The sequence below is a fragment of the Castanea sativa genome, chromosome 7, assembly GCF_040712315.1.
Source record: "Castanea sativa cultivar Marrone di Chiusa Pesio chromosome 7, ASM4071231v1".
Lineage (NCBI taxonomy): Eukaryota > Viridiplantae > Streptophyta > Magnoliopsida > Fagales > Fagaceae > Castanea > Castanea sativa.
Window position 1 is genome coordinate 36,459,552 of NC_134019.1, and position 24,928 is coordinate 36,484,479.

Genomic DNA, 24,928 nt, shown 5'->3' on the forward strand with positions numbered 1-24,928 from the left:
GTGAGGTAGGAGTAGTTTGTTTGAGTTTTGTAGCCTTTTTGGATGGTGGAGGTGATGGTAGCAAGTGGTTTCAGTGGAAGAGGGACAAAGGAAGAAAGGTAAAAATTAGAGAGAGGAGAGAGATGGGAGAGAATAGATATGGATTTGGGATATATAATTTTATTGTGTAGATATATTATTTTAATGTAAATGTATTGCATGATAAAATAAAAGTTGGGATATTGAGTGTGTTATAAAATGGTATGATATAAATAATATAATAGCTTTTGAGGTGATAAAATGCAATTTTTTTTTTAGATACCAAATGTAAACGCTCGTAGAACTTAAAAATGGACACGTTTAACACAATTGACTCTATTCACCTCATCTTACAACTTTAGGCCTCGTCCGTTTGGAGTGAAAATAGAAAGGATGGAAAACAAATAGAGAAAAATATGCATTTTTCACTGTTCATTTAGAGAGAAAACAAAAAGAGGATGAAAAACCGGGAGGAAAATTTTCCTCCCAGGCCCACAAATATTTTCCTTCCAAATTGGGAGGAAAACTCTGGGGAGAAAAGTTGGGATGAGGGCTTTTATAAAAAAGCCCCCATCTCACCATAACTTTGTTCTTTTTTTCTTTTTTCTTTTCTTCTTCAATGTCACTGAACGCTTTTTTTTTTTTTCAACATTATTGAACGTTCTTTTTTTTTTTCAAATTTACTGAATGTTTTTTTTTTTAACATTACATGAATATTTTATATTATGTAATGAGCACAAATAAATCTATTTCTTACATATTATGTAACAACAGTATAACAGTCAATTTATATAAATTATATTTTCTACCCTCTCACTTTTCTACCCTCTCACATTTCCACCCTTCGAACCGGACACACAAGAAGAAAAATTAAATATTTTTCATCCTCCTACTTTTTTATCTTTTCACAATTTTTTATTCTTTCACTTTTTCACTCTTCTAACCAAACAGGCGCGTAGAGCAGCACTTATACAACTTTAGAGCTGTACTTATCCTTGGAAGATGGAGCGCATCTGTCACTGCATTGGAATGGAGCCCTCTAATCAAGTGAAGATTGACCTATAGTAAGCACCAGCACTGTAGCAGCACTTACCCAAGTAATCACTTAACCTTATCCATTTCGTGATGTGAAAGAGTAATAAGCACGGTTTGAACTTTGATTTGATGAGCCATCATTATTCACTTATCACGTTAACGCACTTTAATTTGTCCGGCCCTACAAGATTTGTACACAAGAAAATATGCATGGGCATTTTTAACCTCTTAAAAATGCAACTGTGGTTGGTCCTTATTCACAAACCAAAAAAAAAAAGCAATTGTTGTTGGTCCCTGTCCTGTTTCATGCTAAACTTAGTCTCTATAAAATGCTAAAAATACAAAAAATTTCCCAATTTTTACCATAATTTTATGTAAGTGAAATAGTAGATCTACACTTTTATCACTCACAACTCACCTATAGTAAACGTTATGACATTCTTTGCGCCCCTCCTTAGTCTCTTTAAGTTACGTGCAACCAAAAGAAAGACTTTTTTTTTTTTTTTTGAGGAAGATGTGGGCAGTCTTCTTTCTTTTTTTTTTTTTTTTTTTTGAGGAAGATGTGGGCAATCTTCTTGCATGTCAAGCTTGTATCTTGACTTGTGGTTATTCTTAAAAGTAAGAAGAATTTATGGACAAAGTTTAACTCTAAGTCGGTTTGAAAACAAACAAACAAACAAACAAACAACAACAACAACAACAACAACAAAAAAAGCCCACTACATGATCATTAAAATGATTATTGAGGTACATTTTTAGTCCGGTGATCTATGTAACAAGCTGTATAATTTGTCCTCCAAAAATCTTGTTTTTGTACTTCAACAAGCAATGTGGATGACCTGAAAGTTTAAGTAATACTGTAATAGTCCAATAATAATAATATTTCTTGTGTTGCTTTGTGTCTATAGCCCTACCATCTCCTCCCAAACTTCAATATTATTATTGTATTTAATCTGAAAGGGTAAAAATTCATTAGGATTATAGTTAAAAACTTTCAGCGTGTTTGTTTGGGCTAAAAATATTTTTCCCATTTTTGGTATTTGACTTATCTAAAAATGTTGGTCAAACTGAAAATGAATCAAATGATACCGATTGATTGTAAAATCAACTATTTGCCGTGTGTAAATTGTTTTACACTCTTGAAGGAACTTTAAACAATTTACAGCTTGCAATTCATAATAGATCCCCATCTCATTTGTCATTGCGAACCAACCGACCCATTGCAACCCCCTTGCCTTTGATGGCCAACCCATCGACCCACCCAATCCCTTTAGTGATCATCCTATCGGCCCAACAACTCATGAGTCCATGACCTAGTAGGCGTAGATGTGTGGGATAAGGGATTTGATTTTGTGTGGGTAAGTATTGTGACATGATTCATGTCGTTGATTTTGTGATTCTAATTTTGATTCAGGTGATTTTGATATTGTGGACTAGTTAACATTGTTGATTTATGTTTCATTATTTTTATAGAAACATACACTTAGAAAATATTTTATAGTATACTACAGAACACACACAAAAATCTCAAAAACATTTTCAATTGAAATATATTGTAAAATGAAACAAATAACTTCTAAGAGCATCCACATCAGTTGGTGGATCCTCATCTATAATACAAAAATTCCTCTATTTTACACATTTTGGCCAAAAAATTACCCACATCAGTGGGTGTAAAGCTGTGTAAAATTGTGAAAATTCATCCATGAGCTACAGTAACCATGTAAATATACATGGCTATTGTAGCTCGTTCATTTATTTTTTTTATCAATTTTCGGTTCGCTCATTTTTTTCTCTCTCTTCTCCGAGCTCAACAAACTCAGAAACGTCTCTTCTCACTTTCTTCTTTTTCCTCAGATGCACACAAACACACCCACACACAAACACATCCACACAGACAAATCAACATAGGGATACACTTATTAAAAAAAAAAAAACGCAGAGATACACAAACACAGATTGGAACGATCGGTGCTTGTGAAACGATCGTGGGTCTTGCCTAATCGGAGCTGATCGGCGCTTTTGGATCGGAGCTAGGGAGATCGGTGCTCGTCGGTTGGGGGTAGGAGGCAAAGGCTCGTCGGTTGGGGGTGGGAGGAAAAGGCTTGTCGGTTGGGGGTGAGAGGCAAAGGGTCTGTGGTGGAGGAGAGAGGGAGGGGCAAAGGAAAGAGGGAGGCTAAATCGGTGGACGGCTGAGGCAGTGAGCTGGATCGGCGGCGAGGCGGGCTGGGTGAGGCGGCTGTAATGGAAAGAGTGAGGGAAGGAGAGAAACGAGTGGGACTTGAGAACTGAAAATGTAAAATGGCAAAAGAACCGGTGAGAGTGGGTATTAATAAATAATAATAATAAAATAATATTATTTAATTAGAATAGAGGTGTAAAATAGATAAATTGACGTGGGTGTTTTGAAAATGTTGAAGTGTAAAATAAAAAAAAGTAAATTTTTAATGTAAAATAGATGAAATTTTTAAACGGACTGATGTAGTTGCTCTAAGTCTTTTAGACGAGGACAAAGGGTATGAAACATGTTGTAATTATCCTTAAGAACTTTTTTTTTAATATATATCTGGGATTCTGGAGCTTCCTTTAAGCGAGTCACGGCAACCCACTTGTCCACTCCACGTGCACCCCTCCATTACCACAATCTCGATATAAATAAAAACCCGTTACGAAATTCTTATCCTCTTCCCTCCCTCCCTCTCTCCCTAAAAAAGAAAAAAAAAATCCCAAATCACCAAACCAGAAAGGCAAAAAATGACAATCGGTTCTTCCAAAAAACGGCAGCGCGTACTCCCCACCTCCACCTCCACCCCCTCCTCCTCCTCCTCTACAATCTCCTCCGCCACAACCCCCACCACCACAGCCACCACCACCACAACCACCACAAAACCCTTATTCAACGACCGCAACTCCGGCGACGTTGCCATCCGCCTGTTCTTCGAACTCTCCCCCTTCGACTCCTCCCCCACCGCCATTCCCCCCTTCACCCCCACCTCCACCAACGAAAACAACAGCATATTCGAAAACGGCATCCAGACTCAGATCTACCTCCACTCCCACGTCCTCCACCGCTCCAAATACTTCTCCGCCCTCTTATCCGACCGCTGGCAAACCCAAACCCAATCCCAATCCCAAAACCAAACCCAAAAGCCCTTAAAACTCAATCTAGGCATCCCACCAACCCCTACCTCCCTCCAATCTTACAGAACCGTCCTCCAACTCCTCTACACTCCCGATCTCTCCAATTCAATCGATTCCGTATCCACGGCCCTCGATCTCCTCCCAATCGCCCTCGAACTCCTCTTCGAAGATCTCGTCAAATCGTGCGTCACCTATCTCGAGTCCGTGCCGTGGACCGAGGCCGAGGAGCAGCGAGTCTTGAGCATCGTCCCTTTCTTGAAACAAGACGAGAGCCAAGAGCTCCTCTCTCGGCTCTCGCCTTCCGCCACCGAATCCGACGCGTCGGAAGAAATGCTGCACTCGCTGGTCTCGTCCGCGATCAACACGTACCCGAACATGGCCTTCGTCAAGGCCTTCGTGGCCAAGCTGCTTCGAGACTACTCGTCTCGAGAGTCCGCCAAGCGGGTGCTCGAGGCCGAGTTCGAGAAGTGTATTGGCGTTGTTAAGGAGTCGCTAGAGGACTACTCGAGCCCCGATTTTAGAGGCGATCATAATGAGACCGAGGCGATACAGAGGCTGAATCTTCATAAGGCTATGACTAATGGGAAGCATTTGCTTTGGTTGATCGAGAGGATGATTGAGTTGAGGGTGGCGGATTTCGCCGTCAAGGCGTGGAGCGAGCAGGCTTCGTTCACTGCTGATTTGCAGCGGGCGTTTCGGGATGATGCTTGGCGGAATATTGTCCCCGGTTTGCCTGCTGTCGTGCTTAGGTGCACGTCTAAGCTCGCCAATGCAGTCGCCGCCGGCACCATTTTGGCGTCTAAACAGGTATTGCTTGCTGGGTTATTAACTTATTGTTACAATTCTTATGAAATGTACTTAAATTTGAGTATTATGTGATTTGTTATCCCTACATTGCACACGCTATGTTATTGGTTGATTGAGCTGCATTATTATAATTTGATGGGTGTTCGTAATTTGGTCGTGGCGGGCATGATTTATATGTTGATTGTTCGAGCTATATGTGATTTTGGATTTTGTTTTTTAAAAGCCTTGATGTAGTCTCTGCAAATTGTGGCAATGGTGGCAATGCATGATCAATGTATATGAACGCACTTAGGTGGATTTTTTACACTCGTGATTTAATCCATCTGGGTTGTCCCACATGATTTGGTGAAGCCAAAGATTTAGGTTAAAATAACATTGATTTGTTTAAAATGATGACATAAAACAGCTTTATTCTCTAAAATAGTTTATGGGGTCTAGGTAGTTGGTGCTGGGTCTGGATTTCTTAGATTTGGGGGTAACATGAGCAATTGGAAACAGGAATGGAACATTGACCAAGTATATTTGTCAGAGGATAGGTGGTGGTATGTACCAGACTAGATGTGTTCGTTCTTGGTCAAATTGTCATTGTAGTGCTTCCTACTGTTTATGTCTCATCCGAGTTGAGGAGTGTTCAGTGTCTTATTTTCTCATGATATTTCTATTACGTCTTTAATGTTTCCTTTGTCACCATTGATCGAAAGGCAGTTTGCATGAAGAGTTGATGAATTGGGGAAGTAGTTCTGTTATTTACTATAGATTTGGTTTTTAAATCCCATATCTGGTGTCATGTTTCTAAATAGTTAAGATTTGGAATGAAGCAATTTAAGCACCAAAATGTGCTAAATTCCTAGTTTCCTTAGGTTTAGTACATGTCAAAGTTTTACTTTTGTTTTCCATGTCTTTAAGGTTGTCTCTATTAATAAGCCCATATCCCTCTTGGCCTTCAACTTGATTGTTGCAAGTTTTTGTCAGAATTATCATAACAGGACTTTTTTGTAACCTTGGTGGGTAGTAGACATGTAATCCCTCTCAGACATAGGTTTTTAAATTGTTCTTAATGTATTCTGAACATCTCTAATGCTACTCAGCATATACACCTATTTCACCACTGAAATAACACTGAATGCTATAACCACAAGTGAGCACTTTGATGGAATGACGAATCAATTGAAACTAAAAATCATATGTTTTCTTGTTCTCATATGTTTCAGGTTAGAAAGAAGCTTGTAAAAGAGTGGCTTCCTGTTCTTATTGTTTGCAAGGACAATGTCTCACCTATGTCACCCAGTAACAAATCACTGTACCTGGAACTGGAAGAGACACTCCTAAGAATAATCTCTACGCTGCCCATGTCCGATTCACAGGAGCTGTTGCAGCAATGCCTCAGCTTTTCAACCCGAAATGTTGATGATTGCCCTCACTTGTTAACAGCATTCAACACCTGGTTCCGCCGTGCTGCCCGACCTCCACAAACAGACGACCTCTGTTAGAAAGTACTGGTGTTTATGTTGTGGTTATAGATTATTGTTGCACCATTGTAATGCTGTCATTACTGAGGTTTAGTCTTTCCTGTCAAATATTGTGTATAGTAACCAGTGTCTAGATAGAACTTTGTGTGTACTGTGTATATAAACTGGATCATTCTCACCTCCGCAAGGACCGCAACAGAAGCAAGTCTGAATGCATTTGAAATCCTTCCAGATATCTCTGTCCATCTTTAGTGATAATGTACCTGTCTGAAAATAAGTTCCATTGCCAACTGAGGCTGCTGCTGCTTTTGAGTGCAATCTGATGCATTTTATTCCACTTCCCACTTGAAAATTTGAAAGCCTGACATATAGCTTCTGCACCTAAATGAACGGATTCTCTCCCCAAAAAATATAATAAAGACGGTCATTCTACTAGTTAGAATTGAAAAGATGTCTGTTCATTTTAGCCATATTCCTATTGCCAAGAATTGAAAAGATGTCCTCAGATTCAGTGGTGCACGTGTTATTGAAACTTAATTTTGTATATAAGTTTATGAATTTAAAAACAGAACCATGCCACCAGATTTCAGTATTGTATTTATCTATAATTTCTGCTCCCAGTTCTGTTGTGGAAATTTATGAATTAGTGAAACTGAAACGAGGAATATAACAATTTTTATATAATTCTTGAAATAGAGTCCCACTCTTTTTTAAGTGTATTTCATGTCCAGAGTGTGTTTCAAGTTGAGAGTTAGGTAATCCAAGTTTCGTTTTGCATGTTCCCCTTACACGGCTTGATAAAAATGTCACTCACCAAAGCCATGACTGCTAATTTGAACCCACTATCCCATCCAGGCAATATTAATTATGTCATGCATTTGGCATTTTTTGCATAATCTCTTTTACAATTACGTGGACTCACAATGTGAAACTCATATGTTATGAGTAAGAAAAATGCGTATACCCAATACACAAGATACCTTTTTCGATTCAAGTATATTCTCCGGCTTGTAAAAAATACGCATATCAATTCCCTAGACAACAATAGGGTTATCAATTAAACATGGAGGGTAGGAGTTAGAACTATGGTAATGTGTGACTAACTACAGCCTAAAATTAGAGTAATGACAATATAGTCAGCATGCAAAGCCAACATAACAAGTACAAAGACAAATTTGACAAATCGAGTCATGACCCGTTGAAAGGGATCTACATTTCTTTCCATTACCAAAACTTCACTGCTATCAACTCCTTACAAAACAAAAGAATTTCACAGATATAGAAGACCACAGCAGACAACACTTGCTATGTGAGGGTCGCACACACTAATGAGTTCATTCCCTACATAATCAAGTACAAAGACAAATTTGACAAATCGAGTCATGACCCGTTGAAAGGGATCTACATATCTTTCCATTACCAAAACTTCACTGCTATCAACTCCTTACAAAACAAAAGAACTTCTCAGATATAGAAGACCACAGCAGACAACACTTGCTATGTGAGGGTCGCACACACTAATGAGTTCATTCCCTACATAATCAAGTGAAAGTGCTGCTGATAGATTTCCTGCATTTATAGTTGTACATTTGAAACAAATGAACCTCTTGTAATGGATGCAAGGCTTAAGCCTCAGCAGAGGCAAAGAAAAGATTGAACTCAAGCATTCCTACACTTAATTGCAAAATCCATTAGCCTCCATATTGACAACTGTGACATGTCGGAAGTACCACTAAGTTAGCTGCCTTTATATCATGAGGAAGTTGAAAGGATGACATTTTGCTAGAAGGGCAAACAATGAAAGTGTGGATTAAAGTAGTCGCCTTCTAAAGTTGCTGGTGGTGCCTTGGTATGTTCGAACCAGCAAGCCCACTCCAATTCCAATTCCAAGACAAATGCTAAGGCCAATCCCGACACCTACTCTTACACCGGCATTGAACCATGAAAGTTCTCCATCTTCATCTTCAAAATATGCTGTCCCAGTGTAGGGGTTACTGTAGTCTTCATTTTCTGGTTTGTAATTTGGGAATTCTGACATCTGTAGAATAAAACAAAATGAGCAGGGTGCTAGGTTATGGGCAGTAAACTTTAGTGGCAATGTAAGGCATATGTAAACATAAAAATCTTCTTGGCGAAGACATCTTTGTTAATACCCTGATAAAAGTGCCAAGCGTATAATTCATGAGACAAGTATTACCATTATACTAAATTACACAAATCAGATGAAAGAAAATTAATCAATCCTAGCTGCAATAACAATATCAATTATTGTCACATTTGGGCTATTGCACCCAACAGACCCTAATGCGCTGCAGTTGACTTCAACTGATCAAGATAAGTACAGAAATTGCATACTGATTATCAGGGTGAAGTTCCTATAGGGACAGTAAAGAAATTCATGTTAAATGCACCCAAAGGATTTCCAAAAAGTGGTTAACATATGTTGTTCAGATTAAAGCAGCTTTTGCCTACTTGAGAGTATCGTGAAGTAACCAAAAGAAGTTTAAGATACGACATATATCTAAAGAAGGAAATCCATTTGTAGATCAGCTGATACACTAATGAAAGTCACAAATGAAAAGATGCTGGCTTTAATTATGTGCAGTAATTATAGAGGAAGACCACTGACGGGATCCTTCCACATCCCCGTGTATGTGCTGTAATTATGTGAATATGATACAGTATGAACCAAAAGATAATTTCACCAAAGAAGGTTGTGATGACACTATAGAACCTCTACTTTTTTTTTTTTTTGAGGGGGGGGTTGCATTTGACTCCTTAACAAAGTAGGTGAAATTCTACCCATTTCAAGGCCAGGGTCATATAGAGCACACCTATGTACAAAAGCAAAATGGATGTAAATGTGTTCATACAGTTTCCATGGTTATTTTGTATTTTTTTTATTCATTACATTAGACAACCATGAAAGACCGAAGAAAGACGACAATTTTTTTTCAATTATACGTCTCTGCCTGGACCCATCCTTCTGACTAAGTGTGTATTTGTAAAAGTCACTCAAAATAATGACACACAAAAACAAAAAGGGTAGTATTGTCTTAGTTCTTAGCTTCAAACCATGTGCCAGCACTTATCCTTCTGACCATCTAGGATAAGATTGTATATGCCTGTCCAGAGTCCAGACATAAAACATTCTATGCAACAAACAAGGGAGTGAACATTTAGCAGCAAACAAAGGGAACATAGGCAATGATAATGCAATTCTTGCACAAAATATGAGCAGAACATCTAAAAGTCAGAAAAGCAAAAACTCATCTAAAACTTAGAGAATTAAATTAGCAAAACATTACCTGCAAATCAAGCCGGGAAGGAACATCTTTCTGGCTTTCAGTCATCTCATACTCAGGTATCGAATCCAACATGCCCTTCCTCATATGCTTTTTTCGATGACCAAGCTGCAAAGTCTTTGTTAAGATAATTGGAGTGCTCAAAAAGGACCCAGCAATGTAGACCTCAATTGTAGGTGAAGCCAAGTCTGGCCCCATCAATTGCTTACCCTTAAAGAAGCCTGTGCCCGGAGTTATATCAGATTCACAATCAATGCTCCATCCCTGGCCTTGAGTATTTGATTCTCCAACAGAACCATTACTATTACACAATTCTAAAGCCCCCGATAACACAAGAATATCCTTATCAAAGACCTCAAACTTCACACTTCCTGTCATCCTGATACTATCAGTGCTAACAAATGTAGCTTCTTCAGACTTCTTATCTAATCGATCCCTTCTAAGAAGGGTTGACATACCGTCGGAATATATGCTAGCTCTAACACCATTAACTTCAAGAAGCGTATCGCGATTGAGTGGAATATGGTTTAGTGTGAGGTACTCAGGTGTGGAATCATCAATCTCACATTTGCTAACTCTAACATAAAAAACCCTCAAATCAAGCCAAGGTAATGACCCCTTGACGCAGGGTTGATATGAAGAGTTCCCCATAACCATGTGCCCATTGTCAGTTGGCCCATTTCCATTAGATGAATCATAAGAATTCTCCATGGCTTAAGAGCTTAATCCTCAGTATAAAATTTCCACTTTAATTGAATTGATGATTTGGATAATCAAACAAATGAAACTCAGAAAAGGAAAGAAAACCTGCAGCCATGTGAATGAAGTCAGATCAAAGAAATTTACACAGCATAACTTGGACAATGCAAAACCAAAAAACAGTTGAAACCACAAACACAGCTGATCAGTGTGCAGGAAAGAAAGGATTGGGGGTGTCAATTTATAACAAAAGAGATGAATCCCAACTTCTCCAAAGACCCAAACTGTACAGAAGAATCTACATGAACAAAATAAATGACAAACACTTTATATTTATAATGGTAGAAATCCAGGACACAACACTTAACAGAAAGGAAACAAAGAAAGAAGAGAGGAGCATAAAGTCTAAAGTTTAAACTCGATTAGATATGGAACTGATCAATATAGAGGGCTTCAACGGAAGAAGAGAACCAATATATGAAAACATTTTGCTCTGTAGGAATTGCACACAGAAACATAAAGACAAATAATTATGTAGAGGACAGGCCAACAGAGCAATCATCAACCCAGAAGCAGAAACAAAAGATAAAGAAGAGATAAGCTGATGAAAAAAGAACTAGAGAAAAGTCCAAATAAAATAAGTGTGAAACCCAACAAATGTTCATTGCAGAAACCAAAAGCTGAAGAAAAAGGTCTCCTTCCAAACTGATTCACACCCAAGTTGAGCAGATTAGAAATACAAAATATATTATACATCAAACCAAATTTCCAAAAAACAAGAAAGATAACCCAACAATTTAAATAATAACTACATAAATTACAAATTTTGAAAAAAAAAAAAAACACTTTACCTTCTGAGAAACGTAGCATCGCCACCAGAGCAATATGTAGCTAAAATAGCAGGCAAAAAATTTGTATACCTCCTTTAATATGGTCTTGCTGAAATGTTCTGTGAAGATGAAAAGAATACACCTATCTGATTAAATACAGTAACAAAACAAAACACCGCAAATTTCAATAAAACAAGTGTGAACGACTAATAACTCACGTCATGTATACTAACATACATACAAAACAAAACTTGTCTCTTTTTCTTTTCTTTTTTTTCAGAAAAATTACCATGGAATCATAATCAAAACTGTAATATTTAATAACGAGAAAAAACTCACGGTGTATGTATGTATTACGTACTCTCTTTGCAGCCTCTTATAATAAGCAAATCGAATTTCAGCCTCTAGTAGTGTTAGAATTGAGAAATAGAATTGACCGACCAATGGAACAAGACAGGGCTCTTGATCTCTTTTGTAGAAGAATCGTGGCCGCGCAAAATACAAGTTGTCAAATCGAAAACAAAGAACAATTCATCCCTGTATTCGACAAACAAAATTGGGTTGTCTATGTTATTTTTTTTTCTTCAATAATTCACAATCGATCAAATCAAAACTGAGAAAAACCCATGTCCTTAAATTTCAGAAACAATAACGGGTTGTCCTCGATTTGCTTTTATTTTATTTTTGTTGTTGTTGTTGTGTTGGATTTGCAAGTATTATTATACTATATTAATAAAGTGGGGTCACTCTGTATCTGATATTCTTCGGATCTTATCCAAATGAAAGCGCAGGTTCACAAGGCCGATGTATTGAAAACGATGGGCAACTTCCATGTTATACAATAATGATTTATGAATCTACAAGACAATGAATAGCCTCTCTCTCTTGACACTAATTGGTGAGGTACCGTACATATACGTTTCTTGTAAACAACGCCTTGAGAGTTTTTTTTTTTTAGAACCACCTAAAGAGAGATATAAAAGGGTCTACCGACTTAGTTTTTTTTTTTTGGTAGCTACTATCTCTCCTAGTTTTAATTGATTTATCACTTTATATAAGATAACTATATTTTCATTAAAAATATATATATATTAAGCTCAATCACGTGCTTGTCAAGTTGTCATGTGAGAATTGGGAAGATATATTTGAGATTCCATCTTTCTCTTTTTTTTTTTAATGGTTGATTTCTGTTATATTTATTTTTTTAAAGATAAGTAGATAAAGGGGAGAAGGTAGAAACAATAATAATATTTGACTTCAAATATGTCGAAAGTAATTTTTTCGTGTGTATTATTTAAACAAGTTATATGATTTATTAAAAAAATTATGTAATTAAAATTAAATTACATATGATAACCTTTTCAATTGTCACATAGTGAGTTAAAACAAGATATTTCTAAACATGTTTAGAGCTAAAAAAATTTCTACAAATAATAAGGTTACTAGTAATCTACCATTTAAATCAAATACTTGACTTGTTTTATAATATCACAAGGAGATAGGAGAGTATCAATAAACATAGTAACATAAATCTTTCATCTAGTGTGGTAGGCATGTTACTAGAACTTGAATTATATGGAAAACTTGAAACTTTTTTATCGGACATTCAAATCAAAACTTTTGAACAATAGGGTAAAGTACACATTGTCGTTATCCTCAAGATATTTTGACTAACCCGAATAAAATGTTTTATGGATCGGCAAGTCCAGTTAATCTTTAGACATTATCATAATAATGCACTGATGGGTAATTATAGGACATTTTCAAAATGTTATAAATGCAGAATGTTATAAATGTGTTTTTTTATATATATAATTATAGGCCTTACTAATTAAATTTATGATAAAATTTATAATTTATTTGAGAAGAAAAAATATATATTTATAGTAACCGAAAATATCTAATAATTTTTCCACACTAATTACCAAGCCTCATGTTAGCAAATTGTGAGAACATCCCAACTCCTGCCAAATCATTAATGTATATTGCGGTCTCCATCTTACCTAATCGCCTGACATCTAGTGTGGTAGGCATGTTGCTGGATCTTGAATTATATGGAAAACTTGAAACTTGTTTATCAGATATGGGTCCGCTTTGTTTGGAGAAATGAAAAAAGTGGATGGTTGAAAATTTTAGTGGAATGATTGAAAAATGAAATGGTAGAAAAGATTTGGTTTTTTTTCATGTGTATTTAGTTGGAGGGTGAAAAAGTGAGAGAATAGAAAAAAATTTTGTTTGGTTGAAGAGAAAAATAGGAGAATGAAAAATGTAGTTTATATAAATTGATTATTATGTCCTTATTATAAAATGAGAATGGTAGGTGAGTATAATAAAGTGAGAGTATTTGTATAAATTACATAATTCAACATCTTTTCCTCTTCCATTTTCTTCCCAAATTGAGAGGATAAAAAAATGTGGGTTTGGAGGAATTACTTTTCTCCCCATTTTCTGTCTCTTTTATTTTCTCTTCTGAACCAAACGGTAAAAAATGTCATTTTTCATTCTATTTTCATCGTTCTATTTTCCATCTTCCTTGTCTTCACCCAACCAAAAATCAAAACTTTTGAACAATAGGGTAAAGTACACATTGTCCTTATCCTCAAGATATTTTGACTAAGCCAAATAAAATGTTTTATAATATATATATATACACGGGTCGGCACGTCCAGTTAATCCTTAGACATATAATGGGCTCTTTAGTAATGTTGTTTGTATTTTTTGAAAATCCGTGTGAACAAAAAAATATATGAAAATATATATAATGTTATTTAAAAATTGAAAACTGTAATTTAAGTTGTGGTACCAAACGGACCCTTAATTATTCATTTTTTTATTATAGAGATTTGAAAAAGTTGTAAAAAAAAAAAAAATTATTTTTTATTTTTTCTAACGAAATTTCTTAAATATTTTCTTAATGTATGTCCTAAAAACTATATATATATATATATATATATATATATATATATATATATATATATATAGTGAAAAAGAGATATAGGATTCGAATCACATGCATAGAGTATCATAAATAATAATAATCTTACTAATGGACTGTCAGGCCGGCTCAGCTCAATTCTATAGGCAACTTAGGCAATGGCCTAAGGCCCCTCTTTATTAATATAATATTAACTTACATGTCTTCAAACATTTAAATTAAGGTTGTTTCACCATAAAAAACAAAGGCGCCTTTATCAGCCAATAGAATGCATTTAACGTATCATTTTAACGAAAAAACACGTTTACACCTGTTCTTTTTTAAACAATGCTACAATTACTATAACTTTTATTGAGTTTACAAATAGGTTTGATTTATTTCTAATATTTTTTTTAACTAGATGTATCTTGTTATTTTAAATATATAATAAAAAGTGATAATAAATTTTAATTCTTACATTTTATTTATAAATGGGTAACGTGTTATCCACCTTTTTATCTTCATCTATTTACCACCATTTTACACACTGCAACTACTCCTAGAACCTTTTAATTGCACGTCACCTCATTTTAAATAGAACATTTCACATCAAATAATTAGCCCATCCTTATATATATATATATATATGAGATAGAACTCTACACCTCAAGAGTGCGTGATGGGTACTGGTGTAAACAGGAATTACACTTCAAATTTTTTATTTAACCATCAGAGACTTTTTCAGTTGAACTAACCAGAACTCATTGCAAATTTCCTTGTTAGTTTGTCACTTCGTTGTATAACTTTATAATATAACTAGTGTGGGTGGTATGTGCAAGGCACATACTACGTCTTGAGTAAGAAAATTAAGATAGAATTTTTATTTGAAAAAGTATGAAACTATATAGATAAAAAAATGTATGTCATTCAAAGTTAATCTCATTTGTATAAGAATTTTGATACCTATTTGCTAAAGGTGATATCTACTTATCAAAAACTTCTAAGAATAATAATAAATATCATCTTTCAACGATAAGCATTTGAGTTTTGTTAAACATGTTGACATTGATTGACATTGTATTAGGCATTTGTTGAATTGTATTACACACATGACATTGTATTAGACATGTGCTAAATTGTATTAGGCATGTGCTGAATTGTATTACACACATAGCATGGGAATTATTGGGGTGGAGCCATGTATATGAGTGGAGCGGCCATGGCCCTCCCAAAATTTTGAAAATTTTCTTAATATATATAATTATTTTAATGTTTTCAAAATTTAGTCTATAAATATAAAAATTGGCCCCCCAAATATTTGAATTAGTCCAATGATGCTCTTAAAAAAAAATAGCTAGTCTAATAGTTATAGACACATAACTTTATTTTTTGCAATTTTATTTTTTATTATAAAATGTGCTTTTATATCAATTAAATATTTGGTAAAGTTTAGAAACAAACATGTTTGGATCTATATTGTTTAACCTGTTATGTAGTGATTAACAAGTCATTGACTCATTAAAAAAATCATGTCACTAAAACTACACATAAAATGTCTCTTTTGTTGCCATATAATGAATTAGAACAAGATAGTTTCAAATATGTTTGGAACATAACTTGTTTCTCCAAGTTTTGGGCCATTCATGTTTTTGAAAATTTCATTAGTTCAATCGAAAGATTTTGTACTTACTTTAGTATAAAATTTGATAATTTGTATTGAAAATGAAACTTTTTAAGAATTTCATTATAAAAATGGTAAAAATGAATTTTATTATATGAAATATCACCATCAAATATAGTTTTGATTGAAATTACTAAACTTTTTTTTTTAGTGTGTGTATATATATAACTTATCATATAAAAAAGCGTGTGTATATGATAAAAAAGCGTGTGTGTGTGTATATGTATGTGGGGTAGTCTTGATATACATATTAGTATCGCAACTTGGGCCCCTAAACAAATATTTCTGGCTCCGCTCCTAGCAGTTATGGTAGTTAGTTAGTTACCTAGGCCAGTTGGCAAGGAATGATCAGAGTTAGTAACAGTGGTGAGCATGAGAGTATAAGTCTAATTGTAATGAGAGGAAAGGGAAATCATTGATGAATGAATACTAAACACTACATTAGTCTCTATTTCCATTTTTGTTCTCTCTATCTTTCTCAAGGAGGCTTGGTTGTCCTTGAAACCAACCAGAAATATCCTTTCCTCTGTATCAATCCAAGATTATCTTAGTTGAGTCTTAATAATTGGTATCAGAATCAACCACCACGTCGAATAATTGGACGTAGCTAATTGAGTATGAGATCAAATGAGTTGTGGTTTTATGATTGGATCTCAGAGGGGGCAACCTAGAGGCTAGATTAAAATCACTAATAAGTGAGTGGAGCCACCAAAAAGAAAAAGGGTTACCATCGGTTATTTAAATTTTCGTAATAAAAGATGTCATGTGCTACAATTAAAACTCTTCATCAAATACCTCAACCATAGACAATGAAAAATTTTCTCATTCATACTTTATTCTTTATCATTCTACATGAGTTTTGGTGCAAGCTTTAACTTAATTAGTGTTTAATGAACACCCATTTTAGGAAAGAAAAGAAAAAAAATAACAAAAGACATGTATTATCGAATTTTTCATTAGATAAATTATAAATTTCAAAGATTTAAACCTAGAAAACCAATGTTCTCCAACTAGCAAATAAAACACCTTATATTACCATTCCAACTTTCTAAGCATTACTACCATTTAAAACTCAAAATACTAAAGAAAATTGTTGGGACGTTAAAATTTAGTGGGAGTATTTTAGACATTACACAATAAAATATTTTAAGAATTATAAGTTTTCATTTGGGTTTAATTGAGAGAACGGCAATATGACATATTTGCTATTTTCCAAAATATTAAAGAGGAAATTACTTGATTTTAAAGTTTAAGGATGAATTGTGAACTACCCCAAACATAAAATGATGAAAAGTGTTTTAATCCTAAGTTCTTGTTTTTGTTTTTTGTTTTTGTGTGAGTGTGTGTGTGTGTGCGCGCGCGCATGTGTGAATGTAAAACTATGTGTTTTTACTTAAAATGGTTAAATGGTGCATAAAGAAAAAAAAAATACAAAATACAAAAATTAAACCCAAGAAAACTATATTTGAAACAGTGAATTTTGGCTTAATAAATATTGACTAATAAAAAAAATTCTAAAAACATAAAGAATGATACATTTTCATAATACCTTTATAACTTTGTTATATTTTACTTTGACTTGTAAAGAATTAACACTCCAACAGTTGTGAAAATATTGTGACGATAACAAGATGTTTTAACATTTTTACAAAAGAAATGCTATATCCACAATATTTTCATTACAAATCATACGTTATAGGTTGTTATGGGTTGTTATTGGCAGGCAAAAAAGTAATTTTATTGGTAAGTTTAAATTAGAATAACAATTTACCACCTAAGATTTGTTATGAAAATATTGTGAAAAATGTTATGGATGTAGCACTTTTTTTTTTCTTCACAATACTTTGTTTTTAGTTGTAGTTGGTTCCAATATGATATTTTACTATTTTATTTTGACATACAAAGAATTAACACCTCAATCATTTTGAAAATATTATGGCAATTTGTTGTGTTAATATTTTATTATTGTGGGGGCCAAAACTCAAACACAAACAGTAAAAATCCGAGATGCTCTAAGTAATTGACTTGCACAATTTATTTATCATAAAAATAAGGTAGAAACTCCACAATGGGAGGCTTAAACAACTGATTAAGAGAGGAGTGAGGATGAACTAATCTAACATACATAAACTGCTTTCTTGAGATGTAGGGGGTAAGGAAGAAAACAAAAGTACAATGTGTCTCCACTTAGCATTTTCAATTTTCACTCTCTCTCTTCTTCTTCTATATGGTTTTCTCTTTTGAAATCTTCTAGCCCCTTCTCTGATGCAGTCTTCTCCCCTTTTATAGGCATTTTTCTTTCCCTTATCTCTTCAGCTGGTTTGCTCCTAGCCGGATTTTTGGGATACTTGTCACATCCCCCATTGGTTCTACCCCCTTTCATCATGAAATAGGACTTTTAGGGGGGTGTTTGCACTATTCAGATTGTCCTATACGTATTTAGTACGGTAGAAATTAGGTAGATAATCTCTCATTAATGCGGAGGTGACGACCTCTGTGATCCTTATCCTTTCAGGAGATTTCCCAAGGTGCCCTTGGTGGGGGTGGCATCTTGGATTAAAGTAGGAATCAGTTGCTTGTAGTCCTTCTTTTGTCCACTATAGGAAGATTCCCTTTACTCTTCTGCTGCTCTTGCTTCTATCTTTATTGATGGCTCTGGCCCATCACTTCAATTATGATATTCTAGGCCCTTTGGGCCTTGGCCTGGAATCAAGTTCACTCCCCCCATAATTATTAATATATAAACAAGTTCAACAGATGATATTACCGCAAAAAAAAAAAAAAAAAAAAGGAAGGAGAAGAAGGCAATTGTATCAGTGGGAATTGAATAACTCTTAAACCAAAACACTCTATCGCTATCACCACATATAAATATTTAAAAAAGGAAAAACTGAAATGAGCAAGAAAACTGGTATGAATGGTGATATGTTTTTTTTTTATAAAAAAAAAAAAGGCCAGCTCCCATGAAACAGTGAGTTTATGCTCACCAAAGGCCAAAAATATTGTACAAATGTCTCTACTCTATATCAAGTTTTGTTTTCTTAAATTGTGGCTTTTTGCTTTTTCAAAACAAAACACACTGTTTTGGCTTAGAAAAAAAGACAAAAACTTGACTAAACAAAATAGGCACTGACACTTTTGATATAGTTAATAGAAATAGAAATAGAAATAGATTTAATTTTTTTACTTTTCCCAATTCCCATTTATACTGACTTTTTCTCAAATTTTTTTTAAATATGATAGAATTTTTCCTTCACTCCTTTGTTATTTGATTTTTATAACATACATGCTTTCATAAGTTATCCAGCTTTTTAAAAAGTAATATATACTTTAATCAAATCCAAATATTTGTGTAGATATTACTATAATGAAATTATGAATTTACAATAATTAATTAATTATTATTATTAAATTATTTACTTATGTGATAAATGAATTTTCACTTATGTAGATTTAGAATCTAACATGATCATGTCATTTAGTAAAGTTGCAAATTTTTCCTAAAAAAACAAAAAATAGTTCATATTGACCTATACTTTATGATTTATTTTAGTTAAATTATAATTTTCTATTACAATCTGTGTTTTATTCATTCATAAATATTTTCTATTATAAATTGTGCTAGGGAAAATTGAATACAAAAACTTAATTAATAATATTGCATTTCAAAAAACCTGAAAATAGATTTAAATGAAAAATTACATCAAAAGTTAAATAAATATTATTTAATCAATATCTAAATGTAAAAAAGGTCTGATTTAAATTTTTCGTCTTAGGCTCCAAAATTTGTTAAGCCAACTCTATGGACTATCACTTGAACCTCGAATAAAGAAGTAGATACACCTTTACATTCTTGGCTTTATATTTCTGCAATTTAAAAAAAAAATGGTAATGTTTCTTTGTTTTAGTTTAAAAATAGCAAGCCCAAATCCATGTTACAACTCAAGCACAATCCTATTTGGGGAGCAATCAAAGTAATCTTAATTATACTCGTACAATAAGTCTTGTGATTGCGGTTTAGTATACAATTAGTGTAGGGTTTAGCAATTATAAATATCCTACATCACATTCATTGTAATACAAATGTTTGTTTTTCCTTTTTTCTTTTAAAATAGGTAGTTGGTGGGGTGGGGTGGGGTGGGGGGGGGGGGGGTGTGGAGGTGGAGGGGGGAATGGGGCAATACAACAATTTAGTGTAGTACAGATATAATCAATAAGGACTTTTCACTCGTGGTTGTAGGCTAAATCATATCATTCTTGCATTCTCTTTTTCTCCTCATCCTCTTTTTATTCTGGATTCTAAAAATCTTCAACAAATTAGAACCAAAACGATAAAATAGTCCTCAATAGTTTCTCTCACACGTGCGCGCACACATAAGTTTTGGCAAATGATACGTGATAAGATTAGCAAAAATTTAAGTTTTAACATATTAGTCATTAGGCAAATGGCCAATTTATTCACATGTAGGAAATATACATACATACATATATATATATATATATGTATGTATGTATGTATGTATTTTTTATTTGAGTTTGAGGTTCATGTTTAATTTTATCGAGTTTATTATAAGGTTGTAAATGAGACAAGTTATTTATAAATAATTCAAACTCGATTCAAGAAAAAAGATTTGCTTATGTTCATTTATTTCGCAAACAGCCCAAATTTAAATATAATAATGTGTTCATGAACAATCTCATGACATAGAGATTTGTTTAAACAAATATAATATAATATATTTATATGTATACTTGTCTAAAAATATACTCATATAAAATAAAGATTAAAATTAGTCTATTGATCATATAATATATAGGTTCATATGGCATCAAATTATTATTTGTAGTTTATTGATAATATAATAGTCTATTGATAATATAATAGTCTATCTATATGTAAATACACACATACACACACACACACACACACACACACACACACACACACACACATATATATATATATCCCAGAGATACCAGCAGATATAGGAATACTTAATTCGGAGTCTTATGAGTTATCTGATCTAGATCTAGACATAGGAGATTGGAATATCCCTAAAGTAGCCACCAACCAGATCTATAAGTCTTCATGGTCTTGGAAGAGAGCCTTCAAGACAGATTACCATGTTAAGACCATAGAACAAGTTTGTGGTATAAACAAAGAGTACGAAATGTGCTACTTGTTATCCCCATCAGCCATTCAAGCACATAGGGACAAATGTCATAACTTCCTACACATAGGTTTAGTCCAAGTAGGAGTTAAACCACTCATCAGAAGAGGTTTGAACAACTCAATCCTCATGGCCCTTAGAGATGCTTGTCACATCGGACCAGTCCATTTCGACTGTTTCCCATATTTTTCTATCCACATTCATGATAGCAATGTTATCAAAGCCCTCACACTCAATATCAAGACCCATGGAACCCTCAGGACACAGGGAACTAGTCAGATCACCTTGATATACAGAGTATACTACAAGTGCATGAGAACGAACATGAATGTCAGAGTACTTGACAGAAGGGAAAGAGGTGAGACAACCCTCATCCAAACCACTGACCCTAGTGCTAGGATTCAGGTCCCAAGAACCCTGAAGTGGACATAGGTCACATTCCCAGCCAATTGGACTTTAGAGAATAAGAACCATACTCTACAGATTCAAAACCCAGCCTAGAATCTAGATCTAGAATTTTGCCAGCAACTAGCCGACTACATGGTTAGATTAAGTTTTGACAAATCTAAGCTCAACACTCCTCTAGACTATGAGTGTAGACCACCTCTGGATATATCCTGGTTTAGATCTCCAACAGATCTACATCAGCCCCATAGACAGTCATCTATCTACCTTAGAGATAGATCAGCATCCCAGTGTAGCTCATTTAGACCTTTAGGATCACCATTCCCAAGCTCTAGAAGAGATCTAGGTGTTCAGCTCCAAGGAGTTAGAACCAATTCCCAACTAACCACACCTTGCTACACAGCCAAACAGGATTCGATTGTCAATGAGGAAAACGATCGCGAGCAATCCCCCCATCTCCATCTGGAACTGATATGGAACAACCTCCATTTCAGCAAGAGTCCACAGATAGCCAGCTTCTGGTTTCAAACAGAGAATTTGTTCCTGACCTAGAAGAATTAGGTAAGGAATTTAGTTCTAAAGAAAACAGAACTAAAAGAGAAGCCTACAAAGCCAATTACACCAGAGAGCAAAAGGAAAAAGTATTTGAAGCATGGACGACATTCATGAGGGAAATATCCCGTAATGTCCCATTTTTCATATACTTTGAAAGGTACTTTGGTCAGCACAAGCAGTTTTGTGTTCTCACCATAACTTGGACCATAGAAGGGCCCAATGCAACTAAGGAAGTTGTCAAGTCTAACCATCCACCCCTACAAGCCATAATCCTTAACCACCGCAAAAGAGAAATAGTTGTCTCTCCCTTTAAAATCTCCAAAGAAGAGGATAAACCAGTCAACAAAGTGATGCGAACTTCAATCGACACGCTTTGAGACTCAACAAAAATATTGGAATACTTGCCCAAGAAAGCTAAAATTCAGATTTTTGATAGAAAGCCAGACCCAACGTTTATAATCGAAACGCGAACCAAATGTATAAGTTGACCTTGACCCAATGATTATAAAGAATCACGAACCAAAGGTATAAAATTTGAACGCCACAAGGAAGAATCCCTGATAAGTTCACAGTTCTTGAAAAACCAAAAGAAGAGCAAAGACTCACCTTTTTTTATTTTTATTCCATAATATCATGAAAAACGTTTACAGATTTCAGGGCCTATTTAAGGGCTCCATAAAACTTGACAGACAAGAAAATATATTCTAAAATAACTCCTAATTGATACCTTACCATATTAGGAATCAAATTTGACCTAAAAAGCATTAAATGCACCTAAAAACAAGGAATTAAATCACCTAAACCTAAAATAACATTTTTACATAAAAATACCAAAAATAATAAATTAAAATAATTAAACAGTAAATTGTGTCCTACATCAGACCCCTCCACTTGAAACAAACTCGTCATCGAGTTCATCTTTGAAATCTGAAATCTTCCGCTCCAAATAAACAAATACTTCGAATGCTTTAATGACTTGATCCAGTTGTGAAATTTGAATCCTTCATAAAGTGTAGCAGAAAATTTCTTCTCATCTACTTTCAATTTATTTGCAACATCAATCAACAAAGGGTTGATAATAAAATTAAAATTTTCTACTCCAAGAAAATCAACAAATTGAATAGTCATCTTTAACAAATCAACTGAGACTAGAGGATTATGAGTTGTGGACTCATCCTCATATTTAACCTCAATTGAATCTTCCACAATGTTCTCAATAATTACCATCTTTTTTTTTTTTTCAAGTTTTTTTTTCTTTTTTTTTCACCTTTTTTTTTTTGGATGATAACAGGAAACAAAAGATAAAAGGATAGAAAACTGATTTTAGAACCTGTGCTCTGATACCAAATGATGCAAACCTCAATCGACACGCCTTGAAACCCAACAAAAATATTGGAATACTTGCCCAAAAAAGCTAAAATTCAAATTTTTGATAGAAAACCTGACCCAACGTTTATAATCGAAACGCGAATCAAAGGTTTAAGTTGACCTTGACCCAATGATTATTAAGAATCATGAACCAAAAGTATAAAGTTTGAACGCCACAAGGAATAATCCCTGATAAGTTCACAGTTCTTGAAGAACCAAAAGAAGAGCAAAGACTCACCTTTTCTTATTTTTATTCCATAATATCATGAAAAACGTTTACAGACTTCATGGCCTATTTAAGGGCTCCATAAAACTTGACAGACAAGAAAATATATTATAAAATAACTCCTAATTGATATCTTACCATATCAGGAACCAAATTTGACCTAAAAAGCATTAAATGCACCTAAAAATAAGGAATTAAATCACCTAAACCTAAAATAATATTTTCACATAAAAATACCAAAAATAATAAATTACAATAATTAAACAGTAAATTGTGTCCTACATCACAAAGTGATTGAGCAGAACAACTATACCAACCAGTGTTTAAGCGTTATAGGAAAACAGCTTGACAAGATAGAAGATAGGATCGAAAACAAGGTTATCCTCCAGCCAGGAAACCCTACTAAACCTATCCAAGCCTTAGAGAAGCCTCTAGTCAAGTTACTCACATCTAGACACACCAGCCTTAGTTATCCTAAGGACAAAACAGCCTTAGAAATAGTTGCCTAAAAGCTAGAAGAACTAGTGAAGAAGGAACCAGCCACCCCTTCACCAGTTGCGACTAGTCAGCTCCACGTCTTAGATGTCTAATCAGCCTTTAGCAGTTCTAGTCAAGATTCTGACAAGGAAATAGAACAACTAGAAAACCAGTTTCAAGAATTACAGGTAAAACGGCTTTACCATCCCAACATAAATCCAACCAACTCAACCAAGAATTGGTACCCTATATCAACACCCCCTAACCTCCAATATGAGGAACATAATGTTAGTAACCAATTCTCAGTATCATTTGGTAGACTCTATGAATGGAACATAGATGGTTTATCAGAACAAGAAATCCTAAACAAAATCCAGCATATGATTATGGTAGCCAACAACTACCTAGATGAAGGCCGTCCTCACAAGGAAGTCATAGAAATGATGGTTTTAGGTTTCACAGGTAAACTCCTGCAATGGTGGAACAACTGCTTAACAGATATGTCTAAAGAAGACATCAAGCATGCAGTTCAGAAAGATGAGGAAGGAACCCCCATCTTCAACAATGTTGACCAAGCAATTCCTAATGGAGTCAATACCCTGATCTATATGATCATGAAACACTTCATAGGAAAACCCAGTAATATCACATCTAGGATTTATGAGCAGCTAAGTAACCTTAGATGTAAAACCCTAGGAGACTACCGGTGGTATGAGGATATCTTTACTACCCGTGTCATGCATAGGACTGATTGTAACTCTCCATTTTGGAAGGAGAAGTTCATCAATGGGTTACCAACGCTCTTTGGCCAAAAAGTCAAAGAAACA

General features: G+C 34.4%; 2 protein-coding genes across 3 annotated transcripts; one reads left to right on the forward strand and one right to left on the reverse strand.

Annotated features, from left to right (window-relative positions):
- The first annotated feature begins 3,645 nt into the window (after window positions 1–3,645).
- Window positions 3,646–6,705, forward strand: LOC142643642 (BTB/POZ domain-containing protein At1g63850-like). The gene is made up of 2 exons (XM_075818343.1): window positions 3,646–5,001; window positions 6,213–6,705. Exons 1-2 carry the CDS (start codon window positions 3,808–3,810, stop codon window positions 6,489–6,491), a joined length of 1,473 nt encoding a protein of 490 aa, XP_075674458.1. The 5' UTR covers window positions 3,646–3,807; the 3' UTR covers window positions 6,492–6,705.
- Window positions 6,706–7,642: 937 nt separating this feature from the next.
- On the reverse strand, window positions 7,643–12,179 carry LOC142643305 (uncharacterized protein At1g01500-like). 2 transcript variants are annotated; one of them, XM_075817869.1, is made up of 4 exons: window positions 11,644–12,179; window positions 11,326–11,423; window positions 9,779–10,582; window positions 7,643–8,508 (listed from the first exon to the last, which is right to left on the reverse strand). In XM_075817869.1, exons 3-4 carry the CDS (start codon window positions 10,484–10,486, stop codon window positions 8,281–8,283), a joined length of 936 nt encoding a protein of 311 aa, XP_075673984.1. In that variant the 5' UTR covers window positions 10,487–10,582; window positions 11,326–11,423; window positions 11,644–12,179; the 3' UTR covers window positions 7,643–8,280. The 2 variants fall into 2 exon arrangements, with proteins under 2 accessions (XP_075673984.1, XP_075673985.1); XM_075817870.1 differs by having other exon boundaries at window positions 11,326–11,450.
- Between the last annotated feature and the right edge of the window lie 12,749 nt (window positions 12,180–24,928).

What these genes read in the sequence shown, in the direction of transcription:
- LOC142643642 (XM_075818343.1), top strand. Translation starts at nt 3,808, where the DNA reads ATGACAATCGGTTCTTCCAAAAAACGGCAGCGCGTACTCCCCACCTCC. An exon ending in CCATTTTGGCGTCTAAACAG is followed by an intron (nt 5,002 to 6,212) that starts GTATTGCTTGCT and finishes CATATGTTTCAG; the next exon opens with GTTAGAAAGAAGCTTGTAAA.
- LOC142643305 (XM_075817869.1), bottom strand. Translation starts at nt 10,486, where the DNA reads ATGGAGAATTCTTATGATTCATCTAATGGAAATGGGCCAACTGACAAT. An exon ending in CTTCCCGGCTTGATTTGCAG is followed by an intron (nt 8,509 to 9,778) that starts GTAATGTTTTGC and finishes TTTATTCTACAG; the next exon opens with ATGTCAGAATTCCCAAATTA.